This window comes from Urocitellus parryii, chromosome 4 (genome assembly GCF_045843805.1).
Source record: "Urocitellus parryii isolate mUroPar1 chromosome 4, mUroPar1.hap1, whole genome shotgun sequence".
NCBI lineage: Eukaryota > Metazoa > Chordata > Mammalia > Rodentia > Sciuridae > Urocitellus > Urocitellus parryii.
In genome coordinates this window covers 98,778,460-98,798,710 of record NC_135534.1, presented here as the reverse complement: position 1 = coordinate 98,798,710, position 20,251 = coordinate 98,778,460, and the positions used below count along the sequence as shown (strand labels likewise).

At 33.9% G+C, this 20,251-nt stretch overlaps 1 protein-coding gene across 3 annotated transcripts in view; it reads right to left on the bottom strand.

Annotated features, from left to right (window-relative positions):
• Positions 1-20,251, bottom strand: part of Sik2 (salt inducible kinase 2) — a 117,523-nt gene that overhangs the window by 37,496 nt on the left and 59,776 nt on the right. For all 3 annotated transcript variants that reach the window (XM_026392509.2, XM_077796902.1, XM_026392508.2), the window contains exon 4: positions 3,553-3,714. In XM_026392509.2, coding sequence (XP_026248294.1) covers positions 3,553-3,714 — 162 coding nt within the window. The remainder of the gene's footprint in view (positions 1-3,552; positions 3,715-20,251) is intronic.

Genomic DNA, 20,251 nt, shown 5'->3' with positions numbered 1-20,251 from the left:
GTGGTACAGTGCTTGCCTAGCATGTGTGAGGCCCTGGGTTCATTCCTCAGCACTGCTTATATATAAATAAAATAAAGGTCCATTGACAACTAAAAAATATTAAAACAAACAAACAAACAAAGGATATATTTGAGTGTTTAGACATACTGTGTTCATCTTTCCACTTGTGAGGAATAGAAGCCAACATATAGATACAGAATGATAAACCCAAAATTCAGTTTGTATTACTTGAGGAAGAACTGACACATGCTAGGAAACTATAATATTGTGGCCACAGAGACCTAGTTTTGATTTGTAAGCCTGCTGCTTATTATCTGTGTCAACTTAGCAAGTTAAAATTTATTTTCATTTCAGCTTTCTCTCCTAAAAACTGGCAACAGCTACAAGTATTTAGCAAAGTACCTGAAAATTATGCTTCAACTAGCATTTTATGATAGTTGAAACATATTTATTTATTTATTTTGCTTCATGCATGCTAGGCAAGCAAAGTGCTTACCACTATCACTGAGCTACATTCCCAGCCCTGTCACACTATCTTAACCAAAGGGAACAACTTTGGGTACCTGACATTTTATTTGTCTTCTATATAATCAGAGTGTAGATATTAAAGAACAAAAATAAAAGCAGTAAAAACCAACAAAACAAAACCCTAAACATCAGATAATAACATCAGACACACTATGTTGATCCACTTATGTTTCAGGTAGGATTATAGTAATAGGCAGAACTTGGTTACAATCTTAAATCAATTTTCTGTATTTTGTGTTTACAGGTTTCTCTAGTCCTACTTTGATATTTTCTTTTGAGATGTTAGTGACAGAACACTTTGTAATTCCTATGGCATATGACTTTCACATTTAACCTTTCCCTGTTTAACAAGACTCCTAGAACTCCTCAGAGCTATTGTTTTGATAATAAGGAAATACTAAGGCAAAGTAAGGATTCTTTCTTCCTTCTTATAGAGCTAGGACTTTTTTAAAAAAATACAATTTTAGGGCAATCCATGCTTTAAAGATGTAAACAAAAAATTCCAGTGAAATATACTACTGAAGATTGGAAAAATGAATGAAATAAATAAGACCAAATGGAAAGGCCAAAATATGATGGGGGAAAAACAAACAGAAGAAATAATTGTAGACATTAAAAAACTATAGAGCCAGGCATGGTGGCACATGCAAGTAATCCCAGCAAATTGGGAAGCTGAAGCAGGAAGTTCATAAGTTTCAGGCCAGCCTCGGCAATTTAGTGAGGCACTAAGTGACTTTATTCTTCTGTTACAGAAGAATAAAAAAAGGGGGGGGGGCTAGGTATGTAGATTAGTGGTAAAGCACTCCTGAGTTCAACTTCATTAACCTTCCCTCAAAAAAAGAAACCAAAATGATGGAAGCAATCTATTACTGTGTATTGTATTTTCACAACAAAAAAAATGTCAATTCAACACAAATCTTTGTATGTGTGTGTGTGTGTGTGTGTGTGTGTGTATATATATATATATATATATGTATGTATTTAAATGACAAATCAACAAAAATACCCTATTAGGGAAAAGAAAAAAAAACAGAATACAGAATGGAAAACCCATTACATATCCTGTAACATATATAACACTGGCATTTAAAACAAAATGAGGGATAATTATATTCTCCAAATTGTCCAACATAAAAACTATTGGAAAAGGGTACAGAAATAAGTCAGTTTGATGTACAAATTAAAGGCGTTGAGCTTATCTTTGATACCACAATGCAGCAATCCAGAGTAGTTGTCTTGTCCTTAACACTTACTAAGTCCAGTTGAGTATCCAACCTTGCTAGTGAATTAATAATTGCTTGGTCAGCTCCTCTCACCTGATCTCCTTACTCCTCTATAACCATTTAGAACAAAACATCATCATTTGTAACTATGCTAAGCATTTAAACCATGCCCCTATTTTCTTCAATCCTAGCTAAAATAATCCTCCCTTTCTCCTATGCCTTCAGCTTCTACTGTTGCTGCTTTATTCAGATGTGCATGCTCTTTGTTGGACTAATGCACTGGATTTTTCATAAATCTTCTGTTTGCAGTCCTACCCAAAGCTTCTATCCACCTAACTCTGCTGCCACGAACAGAACTGCTAATGTGCAAAGCTAATTGTGATATCTCAAAACTACTTTACTCACATCTGTGCTTGCGAATTTTCAATAGGCTAGATTCCTATGACTTACATAATAAATACTAAAAATTTTTTACATGGTATTCAAGACTCTTATATTCTGGTCTATACCTAGCTCCTCTTCCTCTATCACTCTCCCGAGCCCTAGATTTTACATTTAAACAGTACTGGGCTAAAGTTCCCACTGTTCCAATCTCCATCTACCTGCCTGCAACATCCTGCTTCTGTTTAAATTTCTGGCAAGCTTTTAACTCATCTTTCAAGCTACGTTCAAATATTTCCTCCTTTGTGAAGCTTCCCTTGACTCCTAAGTAGACTGATGTTCTCACTGTAGTTTGTACATATTCCCCTGACATACTTTGTGTGTGTGTGATGCTGGAGGATTGAATTCAGAGCCTCATGCTACTTAAGTACTCTACCAATGAGCTATATCCCCATTTCTGTATATACTGGTTTTTTTTTTTTTTTTTTTTTTTTTTTGTACTATGAGCTTTACCATCCAGTGGTAGAGTTACAACCCCAGTCCTTTTTATTTTGATATAGGGTCTCATTAAGTTGCAGAGACTGGCCTCAAACTTTCAATCCTCCTATCTCAACTCCTTCTTCATTTGTACATACCTTTTTGGTGGCAATATAGCACTGAATTTTTTTTTTCAGTTTTATTAAGGTATAATTAAGAAATAAAAATTATATATACTCAAGATGTACAATGTGATGTTTTGATACATGTATTGACTGAGATGATTTCCACATATCATATTATATTTAGCATAGTACAGTAACTGATACATAAAATATTTACTGAGTAAATTACAGTTTGATTATGTGAATAAAGAAACTTAGAATACAAAATATAAAAACTTTTACAACTGTAAAAAGCACAAAGAAAAATAAGCAAAATAATCTATCATTAGTCTCCTTGTTATTAATCAAAACTCTTGTTTGATCAGAATAAGGCAAGGGCTTTTGTATTTTAAATAGTTCTTATTCTACTTCCATCACTTCTGTTATCTTTTCTGTCTATAACCTCATTGTAGTCATCAGATATAATGAGGAAAGCAGAATAGAGAGCACCAGCCACTTGCACTCTTCTCTGGTCCTATCCATCCCTCCAATCACTGTTACACTTAAGACAAATGTCCTCCTCCAACAGAGCCCCGCAAGGCACCTCAATGAAGATGAGACCCCCAGGTATAGCCCAGCCAATATGTATATTAATAATAAACTTATTTCCTTTGCTTGTAATTACATACAGGGCTAAGGTAATGAATAAAGTACCCTTTGAGAAAGCTTGATGCCATCAGGTAGAAATGCTCCTGAAGCTGCGCCTGCAGGGCTGTTTCAGCGCACCATGCATGATGGCTCACATCTGATCATTTCATAGCCAGCTGGGTCCCAGTTACCTGCTATTTTGATATTCATGTTGTTATCCAGCAGGAGATTTTCAGCCTTGAGGTCACGGTGTACAATCTTCCGACCATGACAATAATCAACAGCAGACAGAATTTGCCAGAATTTTCGCCTGGCTTCAGACTCATTTAACCGGCCATGATTAGCAAGATAGTCTGTAAAAGAAAGAATTTAGAATTATTTGATCAAATAAAATAGCCCAAGCATTAGCATTCAGAAATATTTTTTTGCCTCTCTCCCCTCAAAAGTTTATTTTTAGTGAATAATGAGTGTTCAAATAACATGCTGTTTTTCAAGATTCTTGCCTGTGGAGAAGTTAATTCTAATCATATTTAAATGGAGTCCAGATAAATGGTAAGAGTCCAAAATCAGATAACAGCAAGTATCACAATAATCACAGAACAATTCAAAATTATTTTTATGGCTAGGCATTTCCTTTTTGTTGAAAAATATATTGGCTATTTTTCTTAACCACATTTAAAAAATAAAGATTATGTAAGACAGAGAACATGAATGAATTCTCTGGCATCTCATCAGACAAGGGACATCTTTCCTTAAATACTATTTTCATACAATTATTATATAAATCTCCTCTACCATGAAATATGGTGGAATTTTCAAGCAACTTAAATAATTCCCAAACTTTCAATCCATAGGGATAATTCTGACCTACTCAAGAACATGCATACTTGTTTTCCAAACTGAACACTGTTCTGATAGCCATGACAAATGACTGGAAGGCACGAGTATAAGAAAAATATGTTTTATAAGACAAGTTAGCTATCTTTTTGTGCAATGTTACAATCTTCTTAAAAGCAGTTTACCTTAAAATTAATTCTATATATACTATGTACATAATTTCTGATAGAACTAAACATTACAATTTATTGAACTTTTATCTGAAGATCTAAAAGCCCCCTGAAATTATCTTGAGGGGGAGTGTTAAAGTTCGATATGAGGTATTCTCCAAAAAACTAACGTTGAGACAAGGAAAGAAAGTTATCAAGATGAAATGATTGGATTATAAAAGGTTTGACTAATCAGTATATTAATTTCTTGATATAGAATAGGGTTCGATCCTCAGCACCACATACAAAGATGTTGTGTCCGCCGAAAACTAAAAAATAAATATTAAAATTCTCTCTCTCTCTCTAAAAAAAAAAAAAACCAAAAAACCTTTCATACTGTTATCATGGAGATGACATTTAATAATTGTCCAGTGGACAATGTGCCTTCTATGTGTGAGAGCAAGCCAACATCTCACTTCCACACTGGATAAGCTAGGAGAACCATAAGAAAAGGTTTGCCCCTTGTACAAACAACTGCAATGTGCTTTCTGTGAGGGAATCTTTTAATTAGTTTCTTTTGACTGAAAATGTTGAGTTAATATGTATTAGTGGGAAAGATTTTTGAGACTTCAGCAACACAGAGAAACCTACAGATTCAATGTAAACAGGTACAAGTTAATATATCTGAAAAAAGATCCCAAACTACCAACAAAGAAATGAATCACAGGAAGCATAATGAAATCTATAATTACTGTTTTTTTTTTTTTGACACTATCAATCCAAACTGGCATTACCACAGGAAAGAGAGAAAAGACACTATGAAGCTTGGAATCAGGAAGGGCACTGTCTAACAAACAAAGGCACAGTGTACTTTAAATGACCAGGGAAACAAAAAAGGTCATCAAATATCAATCAATAAACATACGGCAGTGTAAGAAAGATAGCAACATCCAAATAAGGAGATTAAAAGACAACCTATTTCAAGAGGTGGTACTTTCATTCTTTAAGTGAAAATCTCAGCAAGTACTCAAGTATATTTATTATTTTCCCCATTCTTTGTTATTTCTGTAATCTAGGCATCCATGAATACTCTATCTGTTGAGAAATCAGTAATAGAAGTAACAAGCAGAAACCTGTGGCCACAAACACAATTGTTTTAGAATACACCATTCACTTGAGGAATGCTGTTACCAATTCAACTCAAGTGAATGCCTAAAGTTCTCAAGTTACTGTGCATAAAGCACACTCATGTTTCACATTAAAAACTTCATTTATTATAGAAAAAACTCATAACTGTAATATCCATTCTCTATAGTGATTACTTATGTATTTATTTTTTATGAATGGATAGTTTTGAAATCAATTCTTTTTTCCCATGTTTACATTTGTTCTGATTAAGTGAAATGTAACTTTATATTTATTGACCTTAGTAAAAACATTTTGGGTTATATTTCATATATCCCCCTGTCCTGTTTTGCTTTTATTTTAAAATATTTTTTTAGTTGTAGATGGACACAATACCTTTATTTTATTTATTTATTTTTATATGGTGCTGAGGATCAAACCAAGTGCCTCACACATGCTAGATAATAAGCACTCTACCACTGAGCTACAACCCCAGCCCCTGTTTTGCTTTTCTGGTAATTGACTTTTTTTTTTTTTTTTTTTTTTTGATAGTGCTTGGGCTCAAACCCAGGGCCTTATGCATGGCAGGCAAGCATTTTATCATTGAGCCACATCCCCAGCCCTCCCTGTAATTGATTTTTATTGTATCTCATAAAAATCATGGTCTGTAATAGATTGAACAATAATTTAATCAATACTAATAGTCTTAGAAATACTAGTATAGGCAGGGCCCTCAGGAGGCTGAGGCAGGAGGATTGCAAGTTCAAAGCCAGCCTCAGCAAGTTAGCAAAGGCCCTAAGCAACTGAACTGAGTGAGACCCTGTCTCCAAAAAAAAAAAAAAAGGGGGGGGGTGGTGGCTAGGGATGTGAGTCGGTGGTTGAGTGTCCCTGTGTTCAATTTCCAGTATCATAAAAAAGAAAGAGTAGTATTAGACAAGCAAACAGGTAATACAATGTGATAAAGGATAGCAAAGGATAAATATATCCTAATAAGTTTACTATTTTCAGCCATTTTTCTAAAATTTCTAACTTTTTATTATGAAAGTTTCAAACATACGTAAAAGTAGAGAAAATAGTGTAACACATTCCCCAGATTCCAAAGTTCTCAATATTTTGCCACTTGATTCATTTCTTTTTTTTCCTGTAGTAACATAAAGCAAATCTCAACATCATTTTGTTTCACCCTAAATACTTTGTATCTCCTAAAAGAAAAAAGAGAGACATTTTTCTACATAGCCAAAATATCTTTACACCTCACAAAATTAAAATTCCTTAATATCATCTAGTACCAGTTTGAATTTACATCTCTCCAGTTGGCTTATTTGAATCAGAATCCAAACAGAATGTACATTCTGTATTTACTCATCTTGTCTTTGGAGCCCAATTATTCTGAATTAATTTCCCTACTCTCTGCTTCCCCTTTTCTCCATGACACTGACTTGAAAACACCGGTTGGTTGTTCTACATTCTGGATTTGTCCTTTGTTTCCTCACTAGATTGTTTTACTTATTCTTCATACTCCCTATATTTACTATAAATTGGAACTCAATTATAAAGGATTGAATAGATTTAGGTTCAATTTTTGCTGGAAGGTAGCAAGAATATGTCATAAGTGCATCTACTAAGAGAATGTATTATTAGGTTCTCCTGATTTTGAGTGTTGAGATTGATTAGTGAGTTCTGAGAGTGAGAGCTTGATCCTTCAATTAAAGATGACTATCAATCTTTCTCCTAATATGATGGTTCTCAAACTATATCTAACCTTTAGAGGGATTGTTAACCACAGACTACTGGGACCTATCCATAGAGGTTCTAATGTGTTGGAGAGGGTCCTAGAACTTCTTATTTTTTTAGAAGTATGCAGGCAATGCTTAAGATGCTGATACATGGGCCACACTTTGAGAACCAAAGTGCTAACAGTTTTAGTGTTCATTGATGGCCATTATGTGAATCAATGATTTCACTAGGGATTACAAATTATGATTATTATGATTTGGTTTCAGGCCCAATTACAACATGGAATTCTTCTGTAGGGAAATTTTTCTCTTGTCAACTAGGGTTGTTTAGTTATTGTGAAATACAATCTGAATGGGTTAGGAAGGAGGAATGCTAAATTCTTTCTAAGTACCAACTTTCAGAGTATGGAACTGGCACATTAGATGTTGGGCTGGGGTTGAGGCTCAGTGGTGATGTACTTGCCTTGCATGTGTGATGTACTGGGTTCAATCCTCAGCACCACATAAAAATAAATAAAGATATTGTGTCCACCTACAACTCAAAAATATTAAAAAAAATTTATATGTCTGTTTATTTTATTATTTAGCATCATTTTTTTCTCTTTCACAATTCTTTTAAATATCATAATGAACACCTGAATTTTGTATATTCAATTTGTTTCAATCAACTGTAGATATTACTTTTGACACTCAGATTTTCCTATCTTTGGCCAGTGAAAACTATTTCATACTGTTTTTTTATTTTGTTTTGTTTTTGGTGCTGGGGATTGAGCCCAGGGGCACTCAACCATTGAGCTACATCCCAGTGCTTTTTATTTTTTATTTTGAGATGGGATCTGACTAAATTGCCAAGGCTGGCTTTGAACTGGATGCTTCACATAATGCCAAAATTAAAACCGTAATAAGATTTACACTAAGTTTTGCTGCCAAAACTTCCTCTCTAAGTAACTTTTAAAAATTAGTTTTTGGTTTACCTTTTCTGTATTTCACTTTATGTGAGAAAATCTATTTATAATTGTATTTTCCCCATTTCATATATAAAAAAATATTTATTCTATAAATTCTGCAGCAGAATACTGAAATCTTCAACATTCCTTTATAGGATTCGAGATATATTTTGATGTTTAATATAATGGTGCTAAAAATGAAGGGTTCAAATTGTCAAGCTTGCTAACTATGGGACCTTGGGCTAATTCCTCAACCTCCTGAATCCTCCATTTGCTAATCCCCAAATGGGGATAACAATAGTATCTACGACCCACAGTTAAGCAAAGATTGAATTTTAAAAGTCTGAATAAAAAACAAAGCCTTGGCGTAGTGCCTGAGACATAAAAGTGCTCAAAAATCTTAGCTACTGCTTCAGTTATGATTATTACTGTTGCTGTTAACGTGAGAGGTTGACTCAGGCTACCTTCCTTTCCTAACTTCCTTTTCTACCCATCAGTCCCTTTGATACAGTTTCTATGTTTCACACCCCACTGAAATTCCTTTCAAGTCACTCAATAACTCCCCCTAGGGTAAAGCCATTATCCTTTTTCAATTCTCATTTTTTATGACTTTTCAATTATATCTAACATTTAACTGGTCTCCAAAATAAACACCTCTCCCTGTTGATTCTGTGTTTACCTGGTCTTTCTCCATCTTCTTCACTAATTGGCTCATTTCCCTACATGAAAGTATCATAGTCTAGTTTGGGGCCTTTCCCTTTGTTTTTCCAGATTCCTCCCCTAAACCATTACCTTTGTGTTGATAACCTTTGATGTGCTTTATTCTTCTGGACAATTATAATTCTTTTTCATAATCTTGTCATTTAGTTCCTATCTCAGGGATGCCTCTTAGTCTCTCAGTTGAGATATGTCTTAACTGTGTGTCCTGGGATCTTCCATACACAGATATATTGAGAATCTAGTGAAAATTATACACATATACAAATGAACATTACAATTTGTATGCAATTTCAAAAGTGTATAAAAATCTTAGGTTTAATATTGGCTTAAGAAACTCTGTCTTCTGTCCTCTGTTCATTACCAAGAATTTTAATTAAAAATAATCTCTAGATTTGCCAAGTCCATTTGCCCTTTCAACATTCACTTGATATCATATATCTAAACAAATTTTCTTTTTACCACAACAATATCAAGACTGAGCTCATTACAATCACTTAACCTCAAAAATTCAAATAATTTCTCACCAACTTCTAAATTACTGAAGGCCTAGTAAGTAGATTTCAAATTATACGAAATTGTTTTATATAAAGTATAATTAATCAATGTTTTCATTCTGCTTTTATAGATAAATCTAAATTCCATGGCATAGTGCCTGACACATAATAAATGCTCAATAAATGTTACCAACTATCATCATTGTCATCATTACTTACGGCATCTCTTCCCTCAGGGATAGAGGCAATTTTCCCCACACTTCATCAAAGAAGTGGGAAAACTAACCTAGCTAAGTTCCCTCAAGTTTTAGGGATATCAAAATCTTTGCATAACTACTATTAAACCTTATATTCTCCAGTCAGAAATTATCAGCATCCCTTAGAAGTGGAGCTGAATGGCAGTCCAAAAGATTAATAATTTTTGCAATTAAATATTTAATGTTATGTTTAAAGGATTTAATATGTAATTTCATCAATTTGTAATTTGGGAATAAACATGCTGATGCCAATTTAACGTTTGATTTTTAAAGTTTTAAAAAACTCAGATAACGAAATCCTGGTCAGAGGTTCCAAACTCACTAATTTGTGAAGACCTTGCATTCTTAATTTCTAAATTTAAAGAAACGGTGTTTTCAGGAATTGGTACACTATGAACCCTGAAGCTCCAGCAAGGCAATCAAAACTGGTTCATCTGTGCTTTTCAAAATATTTTGAAAATCTATTGTTTTTAATTCCTATATCCAGATCTCTACATATCTTTTTCTCTAGTGGTTCTTTCCTCTAATTGGTACAAAAGCGTTATGTGAAACAAAACACTTCTTATTTGTAGATCACAATTCTTTGACATAGATTATGCTGGTTCTTGCCAAGCAGTATTGAATATAATAACTAAGAATGGAAGGTCCATAAAATAAAATAAAACCCTGAAAAAGTTTTAGCATATTAATATATGCACCATCTGACATGTAAACACTAGCAGAGGATTAATTAGGTGCCTAATCTGTATTGATATAATAGGATAATCTGGTTGTTTTAATTTTATATATTAGATTATAAATTATAAAACCAAATTATATTAAACTTTTAACCTTGAGACATATTTGTGAATATGAAACTACAGATTATAAAACATTTTGCTTTATTCTGTTTGTTTTTGTAAGCACATAATCATTTCAAATTGTGTGTTTGAAGAAAATTAAGGAAATTGTTGCTTGTGGTATACTCTAGCAATTTAATTGTGCTTTCAGCAATTTCCCTACATTAGACTGTTCCCATCTGTTAGTCTCTGAATCAGTTCTTCAAGCTATGTGGAACTACTAAAACAAATCATATTTTTCTGAGAAGTAAAATGAGTTTTTAGCTACATAGTTTAAAATTTGTAAAGGTTATTTACAATTGACTTCCATGACTATATGTTCAAGTGTTCAGTAACAAAAAAAATAAATACAAACTCTAAATATTTAACATATAAATACACAAATGTTTATATATTTTACCTAGGGATATTCTAAAATGTAATAGAAGTAAATGAGTTGGACAAGCCTAATTTTAAATCCTGGCTCTGTTTCTCACTGCTGTGTGACCTTGGGCAAATTATTTAGTCCTGGATTACTCTGATTTTCTCAGTAATCAACTCCCAAGTTTTGTTCTTACTAAGAGTCATGCCTCAAATTGCTCTGCTTGTGAACCGCAACTTTATGTTAAATAACCCTTGGAAGGGGTTTTATTTCCATACCTGTTGTGTAAGAATATCATGTCCTCAGAATCTAACAAGTACCACACAAACATACATTATGGGAAAACTAAAGCTTCCAATTTTGAAATACTTAATAGGGCAAACTGAGGCTTATAAAGATAAACATGTACAAAAGACATGATTTTTTGGCTAAGTTTTCATTTGGGGTCTTCGAAAACCCCAAATCACTTAAGTTACATTATGAGCAATGGGCACAGTAGTATAGGGCTCCTTAGGGCCCTCAACTGTGCCGTCTTCAGGAGTACAGTGCTTTCTCCCTTATGTAATTGAATTAAGGAAGAAAGAAGTTCATAGAAAACTATGAATTTAAAGAGTAAGAGTCATTCATGTATTTATTAGTTCAACAAATATTTGAATGACTTTGTGTCACATGGCACTTTCTCCTCATGATACTTCTACCTCAGTGGAGAAAAAGATAATAAATAAGCAGACAAAAATGATAACTTCAGGGTACAATAAATGCCAGAGAAATAGTGTAATCAACTGAAAATTACCTGAAAGAGGCCACTCTAGATAGGATGATCACGAGATGCTTCTCTGAGAAGGTACTATTTCCACAGAGAAGAAAAGCACCCTAGGATAAGATGTAGCATGCTCATGAAACCAAAAGGAGACCAATGAGGAGAAAGCACCAAGAGCAAGAAAGCTGGGAAGGCATATGATAAAACAGAATCTGAAAAAGTCATCAAACTCAGCAAAATTTATAGGCATAAGGAGGAATTCTGGATTTTAAAACATTGTTAAACCAGTTAAGGGGTTTAAGTAGGTAAGAAACCTGATGAAATTTACCTTTTAAAAGCACTTAAAAATAATCTGAAACTATGAACTCCTTGTTATAAGCTGTACAGTTCCAAAAGTTAAGTTAAAAAAAAAAACATAAGCACTTTTATTGGAATAGTCATAACAGCTGATGTGGGAGCCATAAGGAAATAAAATTCAATTTCTAAGCAAACAAATTTATAATTCATATGAGAAAAGAAGGTTAAATAGTAAAAACTTTAATTGCCACTTCAAGACAATCACAGAAGAAATGTCATTAAACAATACTGGCTTGTAGACAAGATGAGATATTGTCTGAAACACTTTAAACTCTCTCAATATGATTTCAGAACAATAGCTGGGTTTTCTTACTGATTTTATGTAGTCATGTTTCATAGTCCCAGAACTGTTTCTTAGGCAGTGATTTTCTTCTTTTGAATAATGTCAACCGAATAGCCTGGGAAAATGCCCAAATTCATATTTCATCCTTCCACATGATGATGATGATGATGTCATCTTGATGGTATTAAATATTCCAGACAATCCCCCAAATAGGTATTTTCAGTCTACTTATTTTTGTCATCTCTACAAGACCACAGAGTCTGCTGAGTTATTTCTGAGTAATGATTCTGACTGGACTGATAAATGAGTCATTCTAAACTGAACTACTGATGTTGTGTGCTATTTACTTAATTTATGGTAGTGTTATAATAATATTTATAAATGCAATCTGGTCACACTCCTAACACGTTCTTTACACAGATAAATACATCCAGATAGCTGTTTTGATATGCAATTATTTCTTAAGAAGGAAATAAATGTAGTCTAAACATTAGGGTTCAACAAATCATGCAATTTTTAGGAATTGGGATTCAAATGTCAAATGTGGAGAGAAATGTCTAACTTGGAGAATAAAATACTAATTAAAGAAGTAGATTTGTTAATTTTAACATTTTGCTTTCTGCATAAACATACTAAAAATATTTACATTTTTGGAAAATTCTTGAGATCCAACTCATTGTCATATTCACTCATGAAGAACAATATATGCCTCTCTTTTTCACTGAGTTTTTCAGGTGAATCCAAAGAATCCAGCCACACTGGATTTTTTTTTTTTTTCATTCAGAAATGGCTATATGGGCACTCAGCCACATCAAAGTTTACAGTAGCACAATTCACAATAGCTAAAGTGTGGAACCAACCTAGATGCCCTTCAGTAAGTGAATGGATAAAGAAAATGTGGTATATATATACAATGGAATATTACTCAGCATTAAAAGAGAATAAAATCATGTCATTGCAGGAAAATGGATGGAGTTGGACAATATAATGATAGGTGAAGTAAGCCAATCCCCAAAACCAAATGCCGAATGTTTTCTCTGATATAAGGATGCTAATACATAATGGGGATGATGGGGGGAGCATGGGAGGAATAGGCAAACTTTAGATAGGACAAAGGGGATGGCGAGGGCATGGGGGTAGGAAAGACGGTGGAATGAGATGGACATTACCCTAAGTACATGTATGAAGACACGAATGGTGTGACTCTACTTGTGTACAACCAGAGATATGAAAAATTGTGCTATATATGTGTACTATGAATTGAAATGCATTCTGCTGCCATGTATAACAAATTAGAATAATAAAAAATGGATACTGGGTACCCAAAAGTATGAATTAAACTGTGTTAAGCAGGAACCATTTTCAATGAAGCTCTTGTAATAAAGTTAGTTGAAGAGTAAATCAAGGTTCTTGGGCAAACAAATTTATGAAAATCAGTTCCTTAGTTTATTAACCCATTGCCTGACTGTGATGCATGCTTACTGAGGTCCTACACAGTAAAAAAACAGTGACAATGTTAAGTTACTTGTCAAAGAGGAAAAATACAATAGTGAAAGGGAAGGGTCAGGTGGAAAAAATAAGATTCTAACCAGTTGCTCAACCATTTAGAAATAAAAGAAGACAGGTAATTCAGTGACAAACACATTACAATGCTGAAATATTTTTGTGGTGGATTACAATTCCCATTTTTTTTCACTTCCTTCCCATACCTGATTTACCTATACTCTTTGTCATAAGACTTTGCAATATCTCCCAGTAGAACAAATGGTGTACAATTCTTGTCTTTGGTCTTGGTCATGGGGAATATGTGAAGTTTGCTTTGATCTCTTGTTTCTACAATCTACCATGAGAAGAGTATGCTCAGAATGAGAGATGAAGCACAGATCTGAACCCAATCTGTAGCCCAAAGCAGAACCACACCAGTGACCTACACACAAGAAGTACTTGTTGATGAAAACCACTGAATTTGGGGGACTGCTGTGTAACAGTATCACAATGTAACAATGACCAGTACAGTTTTCAATATTGGAAAAAAGAAATATGCTTAGATACAAAACTCACAATTTGTACTAAGAAATCTTTTGAACATTTGCCACACAATTTGCAATTGTGATATTTTGTGTTCTTTAACTATTACACATATATTTTATTATTTTTACATATCTGAATGACATTTTTAGATAACATCAACAAGTGGCCTTGAAGAATATTTGCTTGGAATCTGTTCCTGTGGACTGTATTAATTATTGACTCCATTATAGAAGATGATGTAGAAAAGAGTAGTTTGAATTTTCCCCTCAGAATGAGGTTCTTTGAGCACTTTTTTCAAGCCAGTTTACTCATAGCCTCCTGTTTGTTTCCAGATTCAGTGCTGGGAAAGGGGCACAACTAATTAGGCAGGTTCTGGAGAATGAATTATCCTTCAATTCCAGAAGCAAAAGAAGACACAGAGGGGTTACTTATGGCTAACACCTAAGGCATGGGAGTAATTATAAAAGCTTCCAGACAACATTGGCTAATGTTAAAAACACTAGGGCTCTCTTCTCAGTTCTTGGGAAGATAATTTAATCTTTATAGCTTCAGTTTCTAGATATATATAATCAGTATAACCTCTAAGGTTGCCTTTTGATTCAGTATTAATACTCCAATGGATATCAGCTTTGTATAAAATGTGACTTCAAATTCCCCCTTAGTTCATTTTTTTAAATACTTTTTTTAGTTGTAGATGGACACAATATCTTTATTTTATTTATTTATTTTTTAATGTGTGCTGAGAATAGAACCCAATGCCTCATACCTGGGAGGCAAGTGCTCAACCTTGGAGCCACAACCCCAACCCCCCTCCTTAGTTTGTTTTTACCTCATTTCTTCCCTGTAATTTCTAGTTCAAAAATTCTTAGAGCATTTATTTTAAGACTAGAGAGAAGTTAGATATATTGTGACAACAGTTTTGACTTCTTTTTTTTCCAGCAATGAGGCTGAAAGGCCAGAATTCTGAGTAGAAAATGATTGACAGATAGAAGACAGAAGACAATAGGTCAAATCTAAGAAACCCACAGGAAAGATGAAAGGTAAATGGTTCCATTTTGGACAGTAGCTAGGGATTTAAGACAGGCAGCAGAGCCTGTGCCTCCACATAAGGTAGCATCAGAAACCAAGATTCAACATTTTCCAAAACAATTAGTAGTATACCAAGAGTGTGTAGAGGGACAGAAATACAACCCAATGACAGGATAAGAGACCCTGGAACCCTGTAGCTATTTAACAAAAGTCTTTTTAATGGCAGAAAAAGAAACTGGCCTGCTGATCCTAAGAACTTAGTGATGATGACCCTGAGTAACAGGGGAACAGGTATAATCTTGAGCAAGGTTTTCTTTTGTGGCCTTTAAAAGATTAATGTTCAGTAAAAGGACATGACTTCATAGAGCTGGGTCTACAGATTTGACTCTTACATTGAATGGTATCTCCAGGTGGTTTAAGTGGTTAGTCTTGTGCCACACCGTGGTTAACCAGGAAAGAGATTAGCATGGGTTTTTAATCATTACTCTTAAGAAAACCAAACACACTATTACTGTGTACTGCTGACAAGTAAAAGTTTAACGTAAAGCACCCTAAGACTCCATTTGGTATCTTTCCATAAATTTTGTTAAAGCCAGAGTTTAAGCTAACAGTGGTGGAATCAACAGAGTTTAGTTAGTATATGTCTCACCCTTTGTCCTTAGCTCAAAACTCCAGTTCTAGCAAAATTAGAACATGGCTATAGGACTTGAAAGCCATCAAAAACCCTTGTATTTTCTCACAATTTTTGTTTCTTTATATTTCACAATGTGAGTTTTCTGACCACCTTTGTGTTTAATCAGGCAGCTGCTCCATAGTCTCTTTGACCTATCTTTTTTTTTTTCCTTTTAAGTGCTTTTGTTAGTGAGGTAGTTATACATAATAGTTGGGTTTATTTTGACATAATCACACATTTGGAATTTAATTTGCTTCATTTCAGTCCCTATTCCCTGTTCTTTTCTTCCCTCCTTCCTTTCCTTATTCTCCTCTACTCTGCTGGTTTTTTTTCCTATTTATTTTTAATTAGTGCTTTAGAGGTATACATAAAGGTAGAATTCACTGTGGTATATTTATATATACACATAGAATAATTTTGTCTGCATCTCCTCCCTTTTCCTATTCTTCTTCCTTCCCCCTCAACTTCTTTATTCTATTCCACCAATCTTCCCTGTATTCTTATATCTGATCCCCCAACTGTTTTGTTTTGTTTTGTTTTGTACCTGTACTTTGCTGTAGCTTCCACACTGAAAGAAAACATTTGACCCTTGATTTTCTGAGTCTGGCCTATTTCATTTAGCATGATGTTCTCTATTTCTACCCATTTACCAGCAAATGCCATAATTTCATTCTTCTTTAAGGCTGAGTAAAATTCCACTGTGTATACATACAACATTTTCTTAATCCATTCATCTATTGATAGATACCTGTATTGGTCCTATAACTTAGCTTTTGTCAGCTGTGCTGCTAAAACACGGATGTGGCTGTATCATTATAGTATGCTGATTTTAGATAAATACTGAGGAGTGGGATAGCTGGGTCATATGGTGGTTCCATTTCCAGTTTCTCAAGGAATCTTCAGACTGCTTTCCAGAGTGGTTGTGCTAATTCACAGTCCCACAAAAAAATGTATGAGTGTATCTTTTCCACTACATCCTTTCTAGCATTACTATTATTTGTGTACTTGATAATTGCCATTCTGACTGGAGTGAAATGAAATATCAGTGTAGTTTTGATTTGCATTTCCCTGATTGTTAGAAAAGTTGAATATTGTTGGCTATTTGTATTATTCTTTTGAGAAATATTTGTTTACCTCTTTTGCCCATTTATTGATTGGGTTATATTAACCCCTGTCAGAAGGTTAATATCCTCTGGCAAAGATTTTCTGCCATTCCGTAGGTTCTCTTCATGCTCCTCATTATTTCCTTTGCTGTGAAGAAGCTTTTAAAATTGATGCCATCTCACTTATTGATTCTTGGTTTTATTCTTGAGCTTTAGAGTTCATGTTAAGAAAGCTGATGTCTGCACCAATATGTTGGGAGTGTTGACCCTATGTTTTCTTCTAGCACTAGCAAATTTCCTGGTCTAATTCCTAAGTCTTTGATCCACTCTGATTTGACTTTTGTGCAGGGTGAGATAGGGATCTAGTTTCAATCTTCAACATAAGGATATTCAGTTTTCCCAGCATCATTGGTTAAAATGGCTATCTTTTCTTCTACGTATATAAATATTTAATATCTTTTTAGTTGTAGATGGACACAATACCTTTATTTTGTTTTTTTTATGTGGTGCCGGGATCGAACCTAGTGCTTCACACATGCTACCACTGAGCCACAACCCTGGCTCCTCTTCTACATATATTTTTGGCACCTTTATCAAGTATCAGATGACTATAACTTTGTGGGCTTGTCTCTGTGTATTCTATTTTACTTCATTATCTGACCTGTCTTTCTAATCAATCTTTTCCATCCTTTGCTGACAGAAGGAAAAAATATAATTTATTTGGTAAATATATTTGCTTTCCAGGAATATGTTATCTAATTATGGTTTAGCTATCTAATTATTACAAAAATGTTACTACAAAATTGTAAGTCTTTCAGAACTTCATATACAATTGCGACTGTAAGGTTTAGTAAATATCGTGGGCATAAGCATCTCAAAGATAAATATTAAGAATATTCCAATAAAGTTTAACATATCTCATAATACTACAGCCTGTTAGCACTATATAAATTCAAGAGGAGCTAAAGTTAAAGCCTTGGAGGAAATTCTGAGGTTGTTCTACTTGAAACTTAAAGTTCATCATGCCCTAATAAAACCAATAGTTCAAACAGAATACCTTCTATACTATTCAAATATTTGTGGACCATTAAGCTTCTATATAAATAAGGATGTCTATTAACCAAATAAGTTGGAAAAAGCCAGTGTTATCTATCAATGTGTTTGGATTTGATTCTTTGAAATCTACAGGATTAAGAATCAGTGCCACACCTAGTATGTGCAAGGCCCTGGGTTCAATCCTTAGCATGGCAAAAAACAGAACAAAAAGAATCAGTGCTGGGATGAATTTCTGATTCACATGCATTGAGTTTTAGTGTCTGGTTTTATGTTTCCTGAATAAAATGTGATCATGTAGATGATGAGAAAGATTAAATTCACATTATTTTAAACTATTATAATTAGTTTGTGCAGTTTGTGCCACGGATGGAATACAGTTTTATCAAATGTAAGCATCCCCTTAACACATGGATAAAAGGGAGAAGATACTTTAAAAGCTGAGAATATGAGTAGTATCTGCATATATAGTTTATGGTCAGTGAGAAAGGAACAGCTGAGATCGAAGAGGATGTAGGGGTTAAGAAAACGACACATTCAATAGGCAAACAAAAATCAGAGTCTAAAGACTAGGAAGTCTAAATACTGGGTAAATTACCAAAGAAAGAACACAGTAAAGGATTAAGAGCTCAACTATTTACCAAGAGTCTTTCTAATTCAATTTATTAGGGCTGTGTGTGTGAAGAACATTTCTAATACTATATGGAAATTAAAATAAAAAGAGATTTTCTTTTTTAAAATATTTATTTATTTTTTTAGTTGTAGTTGGACACAATACCTCTATTTCATTTATTTATTTTTACGTGGTGTAGAGGATTGAACCCAGGGCTCTGCATGTGCAAGGTGAGTGCTCTACTGCTGAGCCACAACCCCAGCACCCAAAAGAGATTTTCTTTATGGTAACTTTGATGAAGCTCAGCAATTCCATAATATTATATCTCCATGCATAATTATTAATAGCAACATTTTTTTTTACTGCACCTGACTTCTTTCAAACTTTTGGTTCATACATTTCCTTCTTTATGTGTCAACCATTCATTCATTCATTAATAAAATATTGCCATCCTGTTCTCTGGCCTCATCTATAAACTGCCTACCCACCAACTCCACACATTTATAGACTATGCATCTCAAACTTAATATGCCCCCAAAAGAACTCTTGGTTATCTCTCCTAAACCTGCACCTTTCATTGTCTTCTTTATGCAGTAAAAGGCTACTCGAAACTTAAGAGTTAAGACTTTTTTCTCTTTCTACACCCAGCCAATCAGCAAATTCAATCAATTGTAATTTTGACATATGTCCATAATCTCACTATTTTTCTTTAATTCCATCAACCCCCTTTTAGTTCAAGCCATTATTATCCCTTGCCTGAACTATTACAAATAATTCCTAAACTGGTTTTCCTCCTTTTATCTTTGCCTCCCTATTTTCCATTCTTGACACAGTAGCCACAGTGATCTTTAGAAACAGTTATATCTTGTCAGTCCACTGCCCATAATCCTGCAATGGCTTCTCATATTCTCAGAGTAAAGCCAAAGTCTTTACTATGGACTAACAAGCCCCTGTGTAACCTGAAACTGAAAACATCTTTGATTTACTCAAAATAGTTTGAATCTCAAAATTACATAATATGAGGTGTGACTGATCATAGCTCAGATTTGATATGTACTAAGATTTGTTAATGGTGATTATTTAAACCAAACTCTTTGATACAATTATATTCATGGGTTTGGAAGAATAACTGTATATTTATTTGAAATAGCCCAAATTATGAAATAGTCTAAAAGTCTATCAATAGAAGAATGACAAACTATGGAATATGATGAAGCTGTTAAAAATGTGTTGAATTTTCTGTATTTACAGGGAAGTGTCTGTCTCTTTCATACAAATACCCCACCTCAGTAATTCCACACTGAGTGCAGTTCCCTAATTATTTCTATTATACTTGCTGATACTTCTGAATATCTCTGTCTTCCTCACCATACTAATTCCTACTCCTCCTTCAAGCCTCATCTCCGAATATCATCTCATTAAAGAAGTCTTTCCTGACTTATCTGGCTAGGTAAGAAAGTACTTAATGTTTGTTGAACAGAAAAAGGAAAAATACCTATTTATTCCATATTCTAAGAATTAGC